This window comes from Filicampus tigris, chromosome 11, assembly GCF_054856515.1.
Source record: "Filicampus tigris isolate MCC_2025a chromosome 11, RoL_Ftig_1.0, whole genome shotgun sequence".
In the NCBI taxonomy this organism is placed as follows: domain Eukaryota; kingdom Metazoa; phylum Chordata; class Actinopteri; order Syngnathiformes; family Syngnathidae; genus Filicampus; species Filicampus tigris.
The window spans coordinates 12700310-12716944 of record NC_141227.1 but is presented as its reverse complement, the minus strand read 5'-3'; the positions used below and the strand labels follow the sequence as shown (position 1 = coordinate 12716944).

The 16635-nt window shown below is 39.4% G+C and overlaps 1 protein-coding gene across 3 annotated transcripts in view; it reads right to left on the bottom strand.

The window, feature by feature from the left end:
* The window catches only part of slc35f3b (solute carrier family 35 member F3b), a 43099-nt gene that overhangs the window by 4898 nt on the left and 21566 nt on the right, over positions 1-16635 (bottom strand). For all 3 annotated transcript variants that reach the window (XR_015088650.1, XM_086045213.1, XM_086045214.1), the window contains 2 exons: positions 4410-4755; positions 2018-2237 (listed from right to left, as the gene is read on the bottom strand). Coding sequence is in view for 2 of the 3 variants with exons in the window: in XM_086045213.1 (XP_085901339.1) it covers positions 2018-2237; positions 4410-4755 (566 nt within the window). In the remaining variant the exon portion in view is untranslated. The remainder of the gene's footprint in view (positions 1-2017; positions 2238-4409; positions 4756-16635) is intronic.

The window sequence follows — 16635 nt, the reverse complement described above, 5'->3', positions numbered from 1 at the left end:
GGACACAATTGCATATGACAATTTAAACAAAACAAAAAGGTTAATATTGGGTCAGTATATTTTGCCTAATTTTGTATAGTGAATGAGTCTATTTTCGAATAGGATATAAGCGCTTATTTACAATATAAACATTGTAAATAAATTAAAAATGAATATACATATTTTATTACATGTTTTTATTTTAATTACGAATATCAGTGTGTTTAGTTCTTTTCGTTTATGCTCAAGGAAATGCAATTAATTATACTGTGTAGCCTTTGGAGTGGAGTAATTATATATGGGATGGTGGGCATAATGTACATATTGTAATTTATTTTCATATTAACACTGAGAGCAATACATAAGAACAACTGAATTTGAGTTGAATTTGAGAGATTTCGCATTTTCACCAACTGATTTCAAATGTCAAATTTGTACTGATATTTTTTTAGATTGCAAAAGAGAATTACGTCTTTATTTCATTAATGGCAACCAAGTCACAAAGTTACAAAATAGATACATAATGGACAATTTTCCTAATTTCCTTACAAAAAAAACAACAACAACATTGTATTTAGTGAAATGAGAGTCTTGTAGCAATATTACATGTTGAATTTACCATCTACCATTGTGTCCAAGTGATAGACCTCCAGACATTGCAATTCACAGTACAGCACACGCGTGCCAGTAGGATAGACCCATCTACTTTTGCGCACAACATCACAGAGGGATGATGTAGCGTCCCTGCTCGTGCACATCTCTGCCTGTGCACGCTCATGACAAACTGGTCCAGCGTCCCCTGCATTGCTGCAGACATCCAAACTCTGCAATGTGTACCCCCAAAGATAGACGGAAAGACGTATAGAGAGGCTGCTGGTGGGCGCATGAGAAAAGTCGGATTATATCTGGCTTTCCTTCTTATGTAGGCCTTTCATCACACATAATGGGAATACGGAGAGATGCTTGAGTGGGTGTGTGAAGGGAACAGAAAAAAGGAGCAGAGGGATCCAACCTGCGGAGGACGTGTGCGGGAAGGAAATATGTTCCCTCACTGAGCTAAATCTTTCCACCGCTCCCTCCATAACACACGAAGACATGTTTGGTAACACACCTTTCAATCACGCTGCAACTTTTCCCGGCTGGCGGTGTGTTACGTGTTGACTCGGATTATTTTGGCTCGATTAACAGAGAGTGACACTAAATAGATGATTGTTCATTTGTGCAGCACACTAGGCTCTGATAATAAGGATGTTTCAGCCGTGGTTGCTTTTGAAAGTTGAAATGTGAGTTTTTTGCAGATTGGCTAGGAGAACTCTGCCTTGTAGTGTGGTGTGTGGTGGCCATTTTTACTTAAATTACCAAATCTGGTTTCACCTAGCTACCATACTTGTATACTATGTATTTCAAGTGTCTTTTATTCGAACATTCTGATACCATTTAAGCGGGACTAGAGTGAGTCCTTGAAGTGGAAGTCAACCCAAACATTTTTTTCAAGTGTATGTTCTATGCAGGCCACTAGTTGAAACAAGGCATTCGGATTAATAATGCGTTTGTGAGCAGCAAAATCCATGAGTTAATCCACCCGTTTTTAGCCATCTCAGGGGGCGGCCATTTTGTCACTTCTGTCGACTGAAAATGACATCACAACTGCTAAGGGCTCAGGTAATGACCAATTACGGCTCACCTGTGTTCTCAAGCTGAGCCATGATTGTCATTACCTGAGCCCTGAGCAACTGTGATGTCATTTTCAATCAACAGAAATGACAACATGGCCGCCTCCTGAGATGGCTAAAAACAGGTGGATTAACTCTTATTCCACGAACGCTATATTAATCAAAATGCCTTGTTTCAACAAGTGGCCCTGTACAGAACATATTCTTGAAAAAAAAAAATGTTTGGGTTCACTTTCACTTTAAAAACTGCTGTAAATCAAACATTATTGTCTTTAACATCGCACACAAAACTAACCATACATTTTATGCTGGCATCTTGCTGCAAATTGTTGTACGAAAACTCAAAATGTGAATTCTGAACTCACCCTGACGCCCATGAAGCGGTCTCGCAGTACAATCCAGGAGAGCAGGAAGACGAAGGCCTTGTTACAACAAAAGAGCGCCGACACGTCTGTTGTGTTGATCTTCCTGAGGGCCTGCAGGTACAAGTAGTTGGTGAGGATCCACAGCAGGCCGAAGGGGGCCACCTTGGTGAAGAACACCTTGGGGGTCAGCCCGTCGTCCCCGAAAAAGCGACAACACTCCCTGTGCGGACACAAGACAGGGTGAGAGATCTAAAATCAATAAATAGAAGGGACAAATGATTCTAAAATATTATTTCCATTTCATTGCCGAAAATGGAGCTCATCTTTCCGCTCCTCAGTATCATAGTTAGTGCTTAGTATTTAATGCATTCTGCCGCAGCCCAGCGGAGGTAGATAATTGGCGAGCTGCGGAAAATGCTGACTATCATTCCTGACTGAGCGGGGAGGCCTTTGAGGTTTCCTGGCTCTGATTGTTGAACAACACATTTGGGTGAAGCTCCTGCAAAGGAGTGGTGGCGAACAGCCAATAAAACAATCATGCCCTTGAAGGAAGGGCACATGATGAATTAAGAACTTCTGCTGTGTTGTGGCACCAAAGGGTCAGAGTAACTTGAGTTTATCCAATGTGCGTGTGCGTCCGTGTCCGTTTTGTCTGACAGTAGGCGGTAGGGAGGAAGGATAGAAGGAAGGAAGAAGTGAAGGTGTGAAGTGAAACATCCTTTCATAGAAGGGGTTGTCAACCGATGTTGGTGGCATCTCAGGGTCAGAGAAATGCAATCAATTGCATCAAATAAGTAGTGAATAGACAATGCATGTTCTCCCTGTACTTGCGTTTGTTTTGTCTGGGTACTTCCTCGCACATTTCAAAAACATGCGTGTGAGTTTAACTGACTACAGGTTGTTCATAGGTGTGAATGTAAGTGTGATTGTTTAGTCTGTATGTGCACTTGGCTGGCAATATGTCCAGGGTGTACGCCTCCTTTCTCCCCAAAACAACTGGGATAGGCTCCAGCTCACCGGCAACCCAAAGCCCGAAAGAAGATTGGATGGATGGACAGATTTTTGTTTCCCCCCTTTATTTGTCATACACATCGTCATATGTAATTCTTCCATTTATTTTCAATGCTGCTCATCTTGTTCAGGCACAGAGGAATTGTTTGGGTTGGTTACACAACAACAATAATGTGCTTAGGTTTTACATACAGATGACATTGAAATGAGACTTGTTTCAATCCCTGGAAAAAATACAGCTTCTTCCTCTTTACTTTTCGGCTTCATTCTATTCAGGGGTTGCCACAGCAAATCATCCACTTCCATCTCTGCCTGTCATCTGCATCTTCTGCTCCCTCGCCGTGTCCATACATTTCCTCATTGGTCTTCTTCTTTGCCTCCCGGCACCATTTCCAGCATCCTTCTAACTATATATCCCTTTTCCCTCACCTGCACATAACCAAACCACATCGATCCGGCATCTGGAGCTTTGTGTCCAAACCTTCCGGTCCGTGCTGTCTCTCTGATGAGCTCATTCCTGATCCTGTCTATCCGCGTCACTACCAAGAGGCATCTTCAACTCTGCCACCTCCAACTCTGTCTCTGGTGATTTCTACGGTTTCCAACCCATACAACATGCCCGGTCTACTATTCTAGACATTTTTCATTTAATCTTGTCCGTAACTGGTCACTCTTTTTACTCTTTTCTCTCTTCTTCACCTCTCTTTCACACTTCTCACTCTGAACAGTTAATGCCAAGTATTTGAACTGCACCTTTGCAACCTCTATTTCTTGTAACCTTTCCATTCCACTGGCCTCCCTTTCATTCACACACGTATGACTAACCTTCATTTCTTATCTCCCCAGTGCAAAAATGACAATAAATACTGCAAGGTGCATGCCAGGCCAGTAGTCTGTAAAACAAAAAGGAAACGCTCCATGAATGCACAACAACCGCGGGGCAGCAGAGGGACGAAGCAGATGCTTTGTGAAGAAGTGCGCTGAAAGTCAAATACTTTGGTTTTGCTGCTTCAGCAATGGTTATATCGGCTCCAAAGATTCCAATGGCTTGCAGTAGGTCGAAAATTTGATTTCAGACAAGCAGTTCATCAATGAGGCAACAGAATAAAAAAGACAGTCATTGGAGGACAAAGTGAGTAATGTTGGACATGGATTCTTTTTCTCTTTTAACGTGACCGTGCCCCACTGCATAAAGCAACAAAGATGAGTTTGGTGTGGAAGAATGTGAGAACTCGAACATCAATCCCATGAATATACAGTATTATATTCTGGATGAATAGACAAAAATGACCACAGAAAGTTTTCCATGGTCACTCGTGCATTTATTTCAGTGTTTTCTATGTAGCTTCTCTTTTTTTCATGTTGTGTTTTGTGCTGTCACCTTAATCTCTGTCTGGCCGTTTGCCTCTCGGGACTCTTGCACAGGTGGCCGACGTAGTAGAGCGGGAAGAAGAGGCAGTTCCAGGTGGCGGCGAACCAAGTGAGGGTGAAAGGGGCGTCAAAGTGCTTAAAGGTCAGCTTGGCCAGCTGGGTGGAGCCTGCCCATGACGAGCAGACGCAGATCACCATGGCGACTCCCCACAGGGCCTTCCGCACCTGCACCGCCGTTATCCGGATGCAGCAGTGAAGCTTCCGCCTGGTGGAGCTCGATTCCGGACCCGTCGCGCCCGCCGCCGACTGCACATCTGGGCCGCTGTGCGCCACGTGCTCCCTGGGCCGCTCTTCCCCTGAAAGTTTCATTGGCAGGTGCGCAAGTTAACACTCTACATCTGCTTTCTGGAATTTTCTTGGCAAAACTGCAAAGTGGAACTATATTCAGTAATGTAGATTTCTTTAGCCGGTCAGTAGCATCACGTGATTTCCACACTCACGTTATAAAGTACTTTACTAGTTGGCGATTATTTGTTAATCCATTCTATTTACAGAGGGTCCTTATTGCAATAATGATATTTTTCCATTTACATTATACAGTATATCCCGCAAAGGTCCTAACAAAGCTGTAAAGATAGTTTTGAGCTCACCATTGCCAATCAGAGGGTCATTCCTGCTTTTCTTATTTGATGAATCAATTTTTTATGCTTTATAGAGCATTGAAGCGGAAGTCAAGCCAAAGGTATTTTTTTTCAAGAATATGTTCTTTGCAGGCACACTAGTTGAAACAAGGCATTCTGATTAATATTGCGTTTGTGGAATATGAATTAAAAAGCAAAATCCACCTGTTTTTAGCCATCTGAAGGGGCAGCAATTTTGTCACTTCTGTCGAATGAAAATGACATCACAACTGCTCAGGGCTCAGGTAACGACCAATCACGACTGACCTGTTTTCTGAAGCTGAGCCATGATTGGTCATTATCTGAGCCCTGAGCATCCGTGATGTCATTTCCAGTCGACAGAAGTGACAAAATGGCCGCCCCCGGAGATGGCTTAAAACAGGTGGTTTTTGCTGCTTAACTCATATTCCACAAACGCAATATTAATCAGAATGCCGTGTTTCAACCAGTGGGCCTGCATAGAACATATTCTTGAAAAAATATGTTTGGGTTGATTTCTGCTACAACAAACAAGTTGACCTGTTTATAAACCCTTCATAAGGGTACCTGTATTGTATAGCAACTTTTTATCTCACCAAATTAGTTATAAACTACGCCAATCGAACTTGGTTTTATATAGTGAACTACAACATAGCATGTTGCATATTTCAATAATAAATCTCCACTTTAATAACCAGTAACAACTGCCAGACACCTCTTCCTCAGGACTGTGTGATTGTAGTTCAACATGCCCTGCCCTATACTGTATAAAAATAGCTGCTGTCACACTTTAATTGGCCTTGGTAATCAATCAGACGTCTGAGTTAAGACGGAACTGATCCAATATGACAGGCTGTAGCCAAACAGAGGGCAGGAGAGGGAAGGTTGATATACTTAGTGCAATACTGTGATGTATGTGATCATTTGTTGTGGATCGCATTGCAAAGAGAACTACTTAGCAACACTTTTTATCATGACAGATATTTTGAGAGAAGTTCACCCTACATTTATATCCCTTATAACATATAAAGTAAATTACACTTTTAAAGTGGTTCTCTTTTTATACGGAAGTACATTTATTCTGTTAATTGAGTAATTAAGTTACAAGATTATAAAGGCAACCTCAAATATGGTCCCCATAAATTGTCATAACATTTGACCCTTGTTCAATGAGGTTTCTGTCAGTGCTATTTAGGTCAGAATTGATCTTCTTCCAACTTTCAGGAAAAATAGTTTTGCATCTAATATGAAAACCCTTTTGATTGACCATCATATCCTAAGGTTACTGTGGTATACTATCAAATGAGTCAGCCATTTACAATCAACCTAAGTAATTTACAAGCAAGAACCAATCTTTTTTTCTATATTCAAACGTTTCAGTATTTTTTCTGGGATGATTGCTCTAATAAGACAAGTACTGAATACAGGAGAACCAAAAAGGCACTCCCTTCCTCTGTTAGCGCCACATGCACCAATCCATAGTTAGCTCTTGCTTTAGAAAAACAGAGGCTTAAAAAGCAACACAACTTTGTAGATAATAAATAATAAACTACAAAATCTCCTGCAGCTCCTCTGCTGCAAGTTAAAAATGAAAGCTTCCCCTAGTGGGGTTTCCAGAGGTAATGATGTGCCTTGTGCACAGTAATCTGCACTCAACACGGCCTGACTGGAATACAAAGCATACTTTAAAAAAAGCCTGAATGAGATACTTAAAGCGGAAGTCAACCCAAACATATATATTTTTTAAATATGTTCTATGCAGGCCCACTTGTTGAAACCCGGCATTCTGATTAATATTGTGTTTGTGGAATATGAGTTGAGCAACAAAATCCACCCATTTTTAGCCATCTCTGGGGGCGTCTATTTTGTCACTTCTGTCGACTAAAAGGGACATTACAAACCCTCAGCTGAGACACTGTGATGTCATTTTCAGTCGACAGAAGTGACAAAATGGCCGCCCCCAGAGATGGCTAAAAACGAGTGGATTAACTCTTATTCCACAAACACAATATTTATCAGAACGCCTTGTTTCAACTAGTGGGCTTGCATAGAACATATTCTTGAAAAAAATATGTTTGGGTTGACTTCCACTTTAAGTATTTTATTCAAAATGACAAGATACAAAAATGAAAAGATTCATTTAAGCATGTAAGTACTTGCATTACATTAGTAGGGAGGAAAGCATCATAAATACTGTAAATCAAATAAGGGTTGTTTCATCTGTGCCATCTAACTTTATTGTGTATATATGGAGATGTGTGTCATCACCTCATATGAGAGATGTGCTGCAAATGAAAGACATCATTCATCGGCCAGTGAAACGCTTAGTTCTTGGTGGTCGGCCTGCGTGTGACCTTGCCAGGCGCTCTCATCCCATCACAGATTAATTTCCTATCGCCTTCCATGCTAATGCTCCCGGCTTCCCCGGCCTCGCCATGCTGAATGAATGAGTGGCTCTCTGTTTATCCGTGGCGTAAAAGAACCCAAGTGATGCAATGGACTGAAATTCCATTGTACTTTTTGGGTGGGAGACAATGCTGAACAATAATCCCATGGGCTGCATTCGGCAGCAATGAAAGCTGATTCGAGGAGAATTAAGTTTCTCTATTCTGAGCTCCGAGAGCGCTTTGTCTCACTCTGAAGGTCGTGTCTTGTTTATGCAGGGTACTTTTTGTCCTTCCCAGGCTTCCATGGCACATCTTGTGGACCTGCACGCTGCAGTTTTAATCCTTCCAATTCAGCGTAGGGTCCCCTATCGAGGCCCTTTTTTTTTTTTTTACTGTCACAAAACAAGCGGTCCTCAAGATCATTATATTATCGTAACTCTGTTTGTACAATTCAACAGCTCATTAAAGCGGCAGTGATTAATAGCCGAGACATCAGTGTATACTCATGTGTCAGCCCACAGATGCAATGACTCAATTATTTAAGGAGGGCACACTCTTTTGACACTTTTACACTTGACCTGACACGTTGCTGTAACAACCTCTAGTATGGCAGGAGTGAACCATTATTGCGTGTGCGTGCGTGTGAGCTAATGACATTAGGAGCCATTACCTCCATGACAGAGTATTTACCCCTTTAGCACCATGATGAACTGAAAGTACTTCACTTTATCACATTTCTATCCAAGGTTGTGATGAAGGTCAAATGCAATACGGCAGTGGTGGAAAATAATTCCATTTTATCAAAAATGGTAGCAAATGTATGAATACATGTATATTTCTTCAAGGTTTAGTTAAATGTGAAATATTTGAATGTGGTGTCAGCATTTAACTTAATATTCTTCATACCATTGATGATATTTGAAATATTTCTATCTATAATCTAACACCGGAAGGTCATACTAAATGTCACTAGTTACCTCTCCGACAGTTCTCAGATGATCTACTGATCAAACTAAGGATCAATGTTTGACATTGATAGAAGGACCCAATACACTAATTATATTCAACAATAAATGAGCTGTGCATAAAGGTTGATGAAGTACATCTATGTACCCCTTTAAAAGGTCACAGTTCTCTGATGTTGATGTAATCCTTACACATTTTGAATTGATTTGGCACAACCTTCTACCTTACGTCCACCAGTCACAATTATTCTCATCTGAGCTCCACCTTATACCTTATACATTTCATAGATCTTTTTGAAACTGGCGTGATGAAAGAACCCTATTCATTTTAAATTACATTCATTGAGCGGAGTTAAAAAAGAGAGTACACTGATTTAGAATGCTAAGCAATCCAAGATAAGTGAAGTTGCAAGGGTCATTTGCATTGTTCCTTCCCCGTACCCCCAATTTTCAGTCAATTCTTGTCTCCATGGCAAAGAAATAAGTAATACTCTCCACTAATTCATGCTAAACAACAGTGATGTTCCTCAATTCAACATTCAGTATACTGTAATGTTAAACAATGAAGGCACTAAGTGATGCAACAGCATGAAATCTGAGCATGTAAGCCTCTTAGTTGTGTTGTCCAATGTTGTTGAATTACCTCTAGTATTATGCATACTTGCAATGTCATTCAATTTCGCTAAATATGTGAAATCTGATTATTTAATAGAAAATGATTTAAAAATCTAAATCTTGCAGCTCAATATATGATTTAAAATAATTAGATCTTATGTCAGGCACTTGACAAACCAAAGGCATGGTTGTAGTCAGTGATTTTTCAAATGTGTCATAGTAGACTAGTATATATTACTCTATTTGGCGGTCTACTGAGTAGACAAAAAACAAAAAAGCTGAACATATATAGAGTATACTGTACTCTATATATGTTCAGCTTTTTTTGTTAAATTGATAAACTATAAGTAATGCTGCTTTTACTATAACAATGCACAATGTTTGAAGAGCTGTTTTCCAAAACGCTATGAATCCATTTACTAACATTAATTTTATCATTGAATACAATTGATTAGCTTAGTCTGAAATTTAAAACTAGAATAGAAAAAAGAGAGAAACTAGATTTTGTACAGTGATGGAACAGTCTGACCATCAAACATAATATTTGTCATATTTTCCTCTCGATACCTTTTGACCTTTGTAGCAAAACAGACCTGTTTGTGTTTATTGTGCCCCCTAAAGTGAAACACGAGTTGTTAACAGGCCTCTGGGAACGAGCAGGAAACATGAGGAGAGTGTTTGGCATCTTTGAGACGAGCCCTGAATCCACTTTGACAGCTGCACGGCTTCACCCTGTCACCCTGACAACATGGATGCACGAAGGCCAGTAACATTCAAAGGTTATAGTTAGAGACAAAGGAACATATTTTACCATGTATCTGGATCTTTAATAGAAATGTAGTATTATTATATATTACTATTAGACTCAGGTTTGTCTGTATCTCATCTTATAGCACGCTAATATTAACAGTAACTAGCCCACTACAGTGAAGCAGTCTGATTAGCATGGACTGTACTGTAGATTTATCTGCATTAACTAAATGATTTGCCCCCTCCCCTTTTTTCCCCCATTTCACTTCACGCTCCCCTGCTTCTAATTCCCAGGCGTCTCTCTGGCCCACCCTGCAGTGTCTGCAGTGCAGATCTCTCCTGCCGATAGCTGCAAGTCCAACAACGGTGCCAGCAGAGCCCGACCAGACTGCTTCCACTTAGAATTCCTCTTTTCATCCGACACCTGTCTCCATCTTTACTCCAGCGTTGTTCCCTCACATAAAAAACGAGATTAAATTGCAAGGGAGATAATAGTTTCTGCGGTTTTGCTGGACTACTACTAAGTATGTGACACTGAGGTCATGGAGAGGTTGTTTCTGTTTATTTCTTAGGCTGGTGGGACTCTTCCAAGGTAGGAAGAGTGATTCAGCCTCAGTTTGTTAAGAGTAGAAACCAGTCAGAGGTCATTTGGTCCTACCGATTGTTTTGTAAAAATGAGTGTATGTTTGGATGATTCATTAGTTACACTTGCCCAATGTGATTAGATTCAATAAAAGAGTTGTATCAAAAAGTCAACCTGCACAAAAAAAAAAGCAATTGTAGAATTGCAATACATTATACTGAGCCCTGTTTCGAACATTTTGCTTAATTATCTTTCTTCCAGTGTCAATCACAACTGAGTATTGTTATTTGTACACAATGTTGTAGCCAGTGATTGCAAAAGGCTCGTAATACCACGTAATAGTTTTATGACCTTGTTGATTACACATTGACTTTAATTCACTAATTGGGTTTAGTATTCATGTCACACTTTGTTTTTCTTGTCTAACATAATCATTTCCCTCTTCGAACAGATGGAAGATAAATGTCTTTTAAACTTACCATACACAAAAGATTGAACGTGCTAAATTACAACCTATAACATACGTAAAGGAAATAACAATTAGATGATACAACAGATGGATAAGTAAAAGTAGTGTTTGCAAAGCAGATCCAAGATTAAAAAGTATAATGTCTTTATTAGTCATGCATTTAGTATGTGATTAAAATGCTGAACTGTTTTGAAAGTGAACCATACTCTGTCTTTGTAAATCTTGCAAAGTCTTAGCTTTTTATTGTACTTGTTTAGCTATTTCTTAATTAAGCTTTTTGCATGTAGCTTTTCTCAACATAAAAAAAAGGACCAGCTTCAACAAGGCATGTTAAGACTAAGAGAGAAATAACATCAGAAGAGAAGAGAATATAAAGAATACACAGTGGGAGTTATGTAAAGTACTGTAAGTGGACTCACATTCTTCATTAATTTATGAACTACTGCAGTAGCTCCTAGCGCAAGTCGCAGGGTGGCTAGCGCTAGCTGTCTTATTTAAGTAAATATTTTTAATAAATGGAAGAAATTAACTTCAGTTTTACATGAAAGGTAGTTAACTTCTTCAATTCCAGCACAACAGGTTGTATTGTTAAAATATTACTTAACATGCCTTTACAGTTAATACATGTTTTACGATGGTGAAAGTTTGACCCTTAATTTTCATTATTTGCAACTGGAGAATTAGGAGGGATACAGTACGTGGTCAGGCAGGCAGACAGGCAGCACATTGAGAAACAGCGTGTTGTGATACTTCAACATATCAGAAAGGGCTCATGTGGGAAGCCTGTCTCACTCAAGGACACGTTTAAAAAAAACAAAACAGTGCTCCTAACAGATGATACTGTAGGTAGGCTGGCATTTGAGACTGGCAGGACGAGGGCCCAGGTCTTTGAATGACGGCTGTGACTGATCTCTACCTCGACCTTGAACAATGACATGCAGTGAGTGAATTTCGTTGTTTGTAAGGCATTGACATTACAGTCATAAGTCAAACAAGGTGTCCTCTACCTATTTGTATTTTGGAGGGGTTATCCTCTGTTATTTGGAATACTTGCCCATTTGCTGCTTTTTCTGGAATTTCTCAAACACCCGAAGATGCCACAAAGATGGGCCGAAGCCCAGTCTAATTTAAAAGTAGTGCTTTGGTGTCATCTTGCGGCATCCATAGGCATTTCAAAACCTTTATGGTGGGGCCAGTAACTTTTTGCTTTTCATGTCTGGGCTCAGTCCTTATTCTCTGCGAACAGCTGGTGATTACTTTATTACTATGGCTCACATACCTGTAGCCGCCAACACGTCACAGGAAGCCGCCAAAACATTTGACACACAAATGGTCAGAATAATAATAAACATTTCTTTTATCATTAAATCATTGTTGCTACCTGTCCGCAACCCACCCAAATGACTACGCGGCCCACTTTTGGGTCCCAACCCACCAGTTGAGAATCACTGTTCTAGAAGACACAGCACATGGCACTTCATTGTTTTAATGATACTTCTGTAGACTAATCTGAGAGCTTTTCTTTGATTAAGCCTCTCAAATTATAAGGCAGGTACCAATTACTAAATGGTTTTATGTTGGGGTTTTTTTTTTCAGCTTTTGTGTAATTCTAGTAGTGCACCAGAACGGCTCCATCTGTCATGCTATAAATTCGAAGAGGATAAACAGCCTTCCTGCACCCTCACAAAAGCATTCACATCTTTGACTGTGAGTTTAGGATTTAGATTTTAGGCTTTAGGGTAGATTTTATTTTTCACCCAGTGTTACGGATGGTATTTTAATAAAATATTTTTTGTCACACTATGAGGATCGAGTTCCTACAAGAAGACTCACATCACAGCAAGACAGAAATGTATTCTTAACGGGTCATTTTGGTGGATTCTCTGCCCACTAAACTCAATGTATACATGCATCAGAAGGAAAAAAAAAAAAAAAACACCCACAAATGAGAGTTGATCAATGCATACATTTGTCTATGCAATAATGAAACTCTGGCATTTAGCCTCAAATGAACTCAAACAAAATAACAATATTACAACAATTCAACTGTCCAATACAGTCTTTTCTGATGTTAACAAATGGCCATCAACTCCCCACTTTATAAGAATAAAAGATCTCCCCTTCTATAATTTATGAGGATCATCTATGTGATCTTCAAGTAAATTGAATAATGTTCATAAGAAAAGCAGGTGACTCACTGGATATCAATTTGTCACCTACAATTCAATATTATGCAGCATGATTTTTGACCCACAGCCCGGACATCGTTTAATGGATATCATGTGGTCCAGACAAATGGAGCCCTGTGGGGAGGTTTGATGTGGGGAGTTAAGACCGCTTCTCCTGCGGGACACGTAATCTCTGTTCTGTTATGAAGCATAAAATGGGTTTTCGAGTCACTGCAGGGCCCTGAGTGAACTTCTACTGACATAGGAGGAACGCCCCAATTCCCCAAAGACACAATCACTATAGACTTAAGGAAATCAATAGCTAAGATGTGCTTTCTTGGATTTGTCACAGGAGCGCTCCGACAACGTCAAGATTACAGAAAATATGGTGGAATCATACTTGGCTTCAGGTGACAACAGCTCAGGGTGAAGTCTTAACATTATCAGTATTATTGACAGTATTCACCAGTATGAATTGAATTAACCTCCAAGTAACAAACCGCTGCAGAAACAGACACATATCAGTATTAGACCATACCAATGCAAAAACATTTTTTTTTTTTAATTCCCCTTACCAGTATGATAGCAAAGCAGGAACCTGGATCACCTTGAATTTGGTGTCAAGCACAAGCTGCATCAGGTGTGCATTGCCACTGATTTAAAGTGTGTTTGTATATTTTAAAATGATACACAGTTACAAGAAGAGAAATAGAATCATTATTGCAGTAGAGAGACAAAGGTTCTAAAGTCGTTACATAAGAAGCGGAATCTCGTCTTCCCGTGTGATTCCCTCTTCAAAGCGCGCCAACCGCTCGCACTAAGTCGTATGCAGCATCTACTCCCTCACTAGCACAATTTACAGCGCCCTGTCAAGCACACTTTTAAAGTTCCTTCACTGTTTACCAAATTTGGATGACTGCTTAAGAATCTCGGTCAGTCCCCAGAAATGATACACGGACTAATGCATTTCTAATGTCATTTTAATCAAGCAGTGATTCTTTTCGGACATTTCCTCGACTGATGATCAATTATCTAATTATGGAATAGGGTCCAGCTCACCCACAACCAAAATAAAGACAAGGGTTATACACTGAAAAAGATGTTGTATTGAATTGACTCAATTTCATTTCATCAACTTGTTGCATGAAATAAGATAATCTGGATCTTTACACATTTTGAAAGTAGACTACTACTCTACTTAAATATCTATTTGCATGGCGCCAAGTTAAACATTTTAACATTAAAATCCACAAGCCAACTGTCAGGGGATAAAAAGGGAAAAAACGTAGACCACAGCCTTCGGATTGTGGTAGAGAGATACAAGCATTTGAATGCAACCTGCAGTTTTGAACATTCAAGATTGACAGTGCGTGTATTTGAAGCAAACTAACCAGAACCAAAAAGTCCAGTTTCAAACTGTCTTTTTCTAATTTACTTTCTGTTTTAATATTGATGGCAGCCCATCCAACCCAGCCAATCGCAGTATGGACAAAGAACCATTCACATTCACACCTATGGACCATTTAAAGTATTAAATGAACCTAACATGCATGTTTTGGGAATATGAGAAGAAGGGTACCTGAAGAGGCAAACTCCACACAAGAAGGCCAGAGCTTTGAAGATTCAAACCCCAAACCTCTGAACTGTGAGCCAGACACACTAACCACTTAGGCACTGTGCTGCAATTATGAGCCCAACCAATGTCATTTTGGTGCATGTGCAACCAACTAGCAAAAACGACACTGAGTACAGCAGCCTGGGGAACCCAACTCCATTCACTTACCATCAACCAGTACAAAATTCTTTGCAATCATACGTGGATTTAGGTGATTAAAGAAATATCATTAGCGTCAAGCAGAAACCTCACATGTCCAAAACAATCAAAATAAAGGAACCCCAAAATGAAGGCATGTTTGTTGAGCTATTAACATTACATAGTCAAAAAGAACAAGCCATTTTAAACACTTTATATCGGTCAATAATTTGTGAAAAAAAGAAAAAAAAAAACATACCCAAGTGGGTACTGACCATTAGTATTGACTTGGGAACAAAACATTGGAGTTTCCTGCTTGACGCCAGCCAAAATGTCCATGAAAAGGTTATATGAGGCTTGGTAGGGACAAAGACTTTTGAATTTACACGGAAAACAAATTCATATATTCAAAGTTAAATTCACACTGACTTAACACCAGTGCTCATATTCTAACAGCGGGTCGATGCATTATTGACTCAATTTTTGTTCAGATATAATTTTACATAACTGCAGACGCTGCAACAATAGGAGCCTAGACAAGTCAGCAAGCTTCTATACAAGGCAACAAGCCAAAGCATAGCCTGTCAGGACTCCTATAAGATCTAGAACAGGGATGGGCTACAGGGGCCACACTCTGAGTGGCTTCTTCATTCATTCATAAATTAAAAAAAAAAAAATATATATATATATATATATATATATATATATATATATATATATATATATATATATATATATATATAACCGGTATTTTATTTACAAATTGATTGATTGATTTGCAAACCCTCAAAAGTCCAGTAATCCAGAAAAAATGGAAAAATTCAAAATATTGAAAAAATGAATACATCTGTGAAGAAACAACTCCACATGGCCCAAATATGTGAATATGCAGGGGTAGACAGTATTTTTTTAAGTTGTAATATCACCAATGACTACTAGATGGCAGACATGTCTTAGTTGTGCTTTCACTGGGTTTTATATTGCCCAACAATGTAAGTAGGCCTGATATATATACTTTTGGGGGAGATTTGGAATGACATGCAGGACAAACATAGTACTTCAATAATATTTTATTCAAATTTTGAGTCAGGTGACTTTTGTGGGGAAAAATGCACAGAATTAGTTCTTGCACTTAATGTTAGTTTCTTGTTCAGCAGATTTGTGCCATCCTAAAATGGTGATTTTTTATGCAAGAGAGCCCTTTGCACTGAAACAAAAAAAAAACAGTATGTGTTTATTTTGTTGTTTGCTTGAAACACTTTGTTTTTTGGTTAGGATAGTGTCATATATCTGGATAGGAAGTATGTGCCCTCTAGGCCCTCATAGGTCCTATGTGGCCCCCGAGGAGTGCTGATGAAAATTTGTGGCCCCCTCCATCATTTAAGTTGTGCATCCCTGATCTAGAACAATGTAAACAACTCAAGTTTTAGTGAATTCTCTTAAGAAAAAAATACAACATTTTATGCCCTACCATAAACAGTGTCACAAGTTCAGCATTTTTATTCATCTAACTTACTTCCAATGCACACACAGGCAGCCATAGGTGGGGATAACACAGTGCTTACCTAACAGCAACTATAAACAAACACAAATCATTGCCTTATTTTTTTTTATTCTTCTTGGAGATGCAAATGATCTTGAGATTATTTTAGGCGCACTCGCTTATAATGTTCTGTGAGATCAGCCGCCTATTTTACTGTGAATGCATGTCCATTGCAGCAGTACCGGTTCCAATTCCCTCTGTGCTGAATCTGACAAATACACTGAACACATCACACCTTTTTGCAGCAGTAAAGCCTGAGGTCGGATGCCATGTAGGCAAGTGAACAAAACTGAAGCTTGGGGACATGTTAGATGTTACTGGTGATGCAGCACAACAACAACATG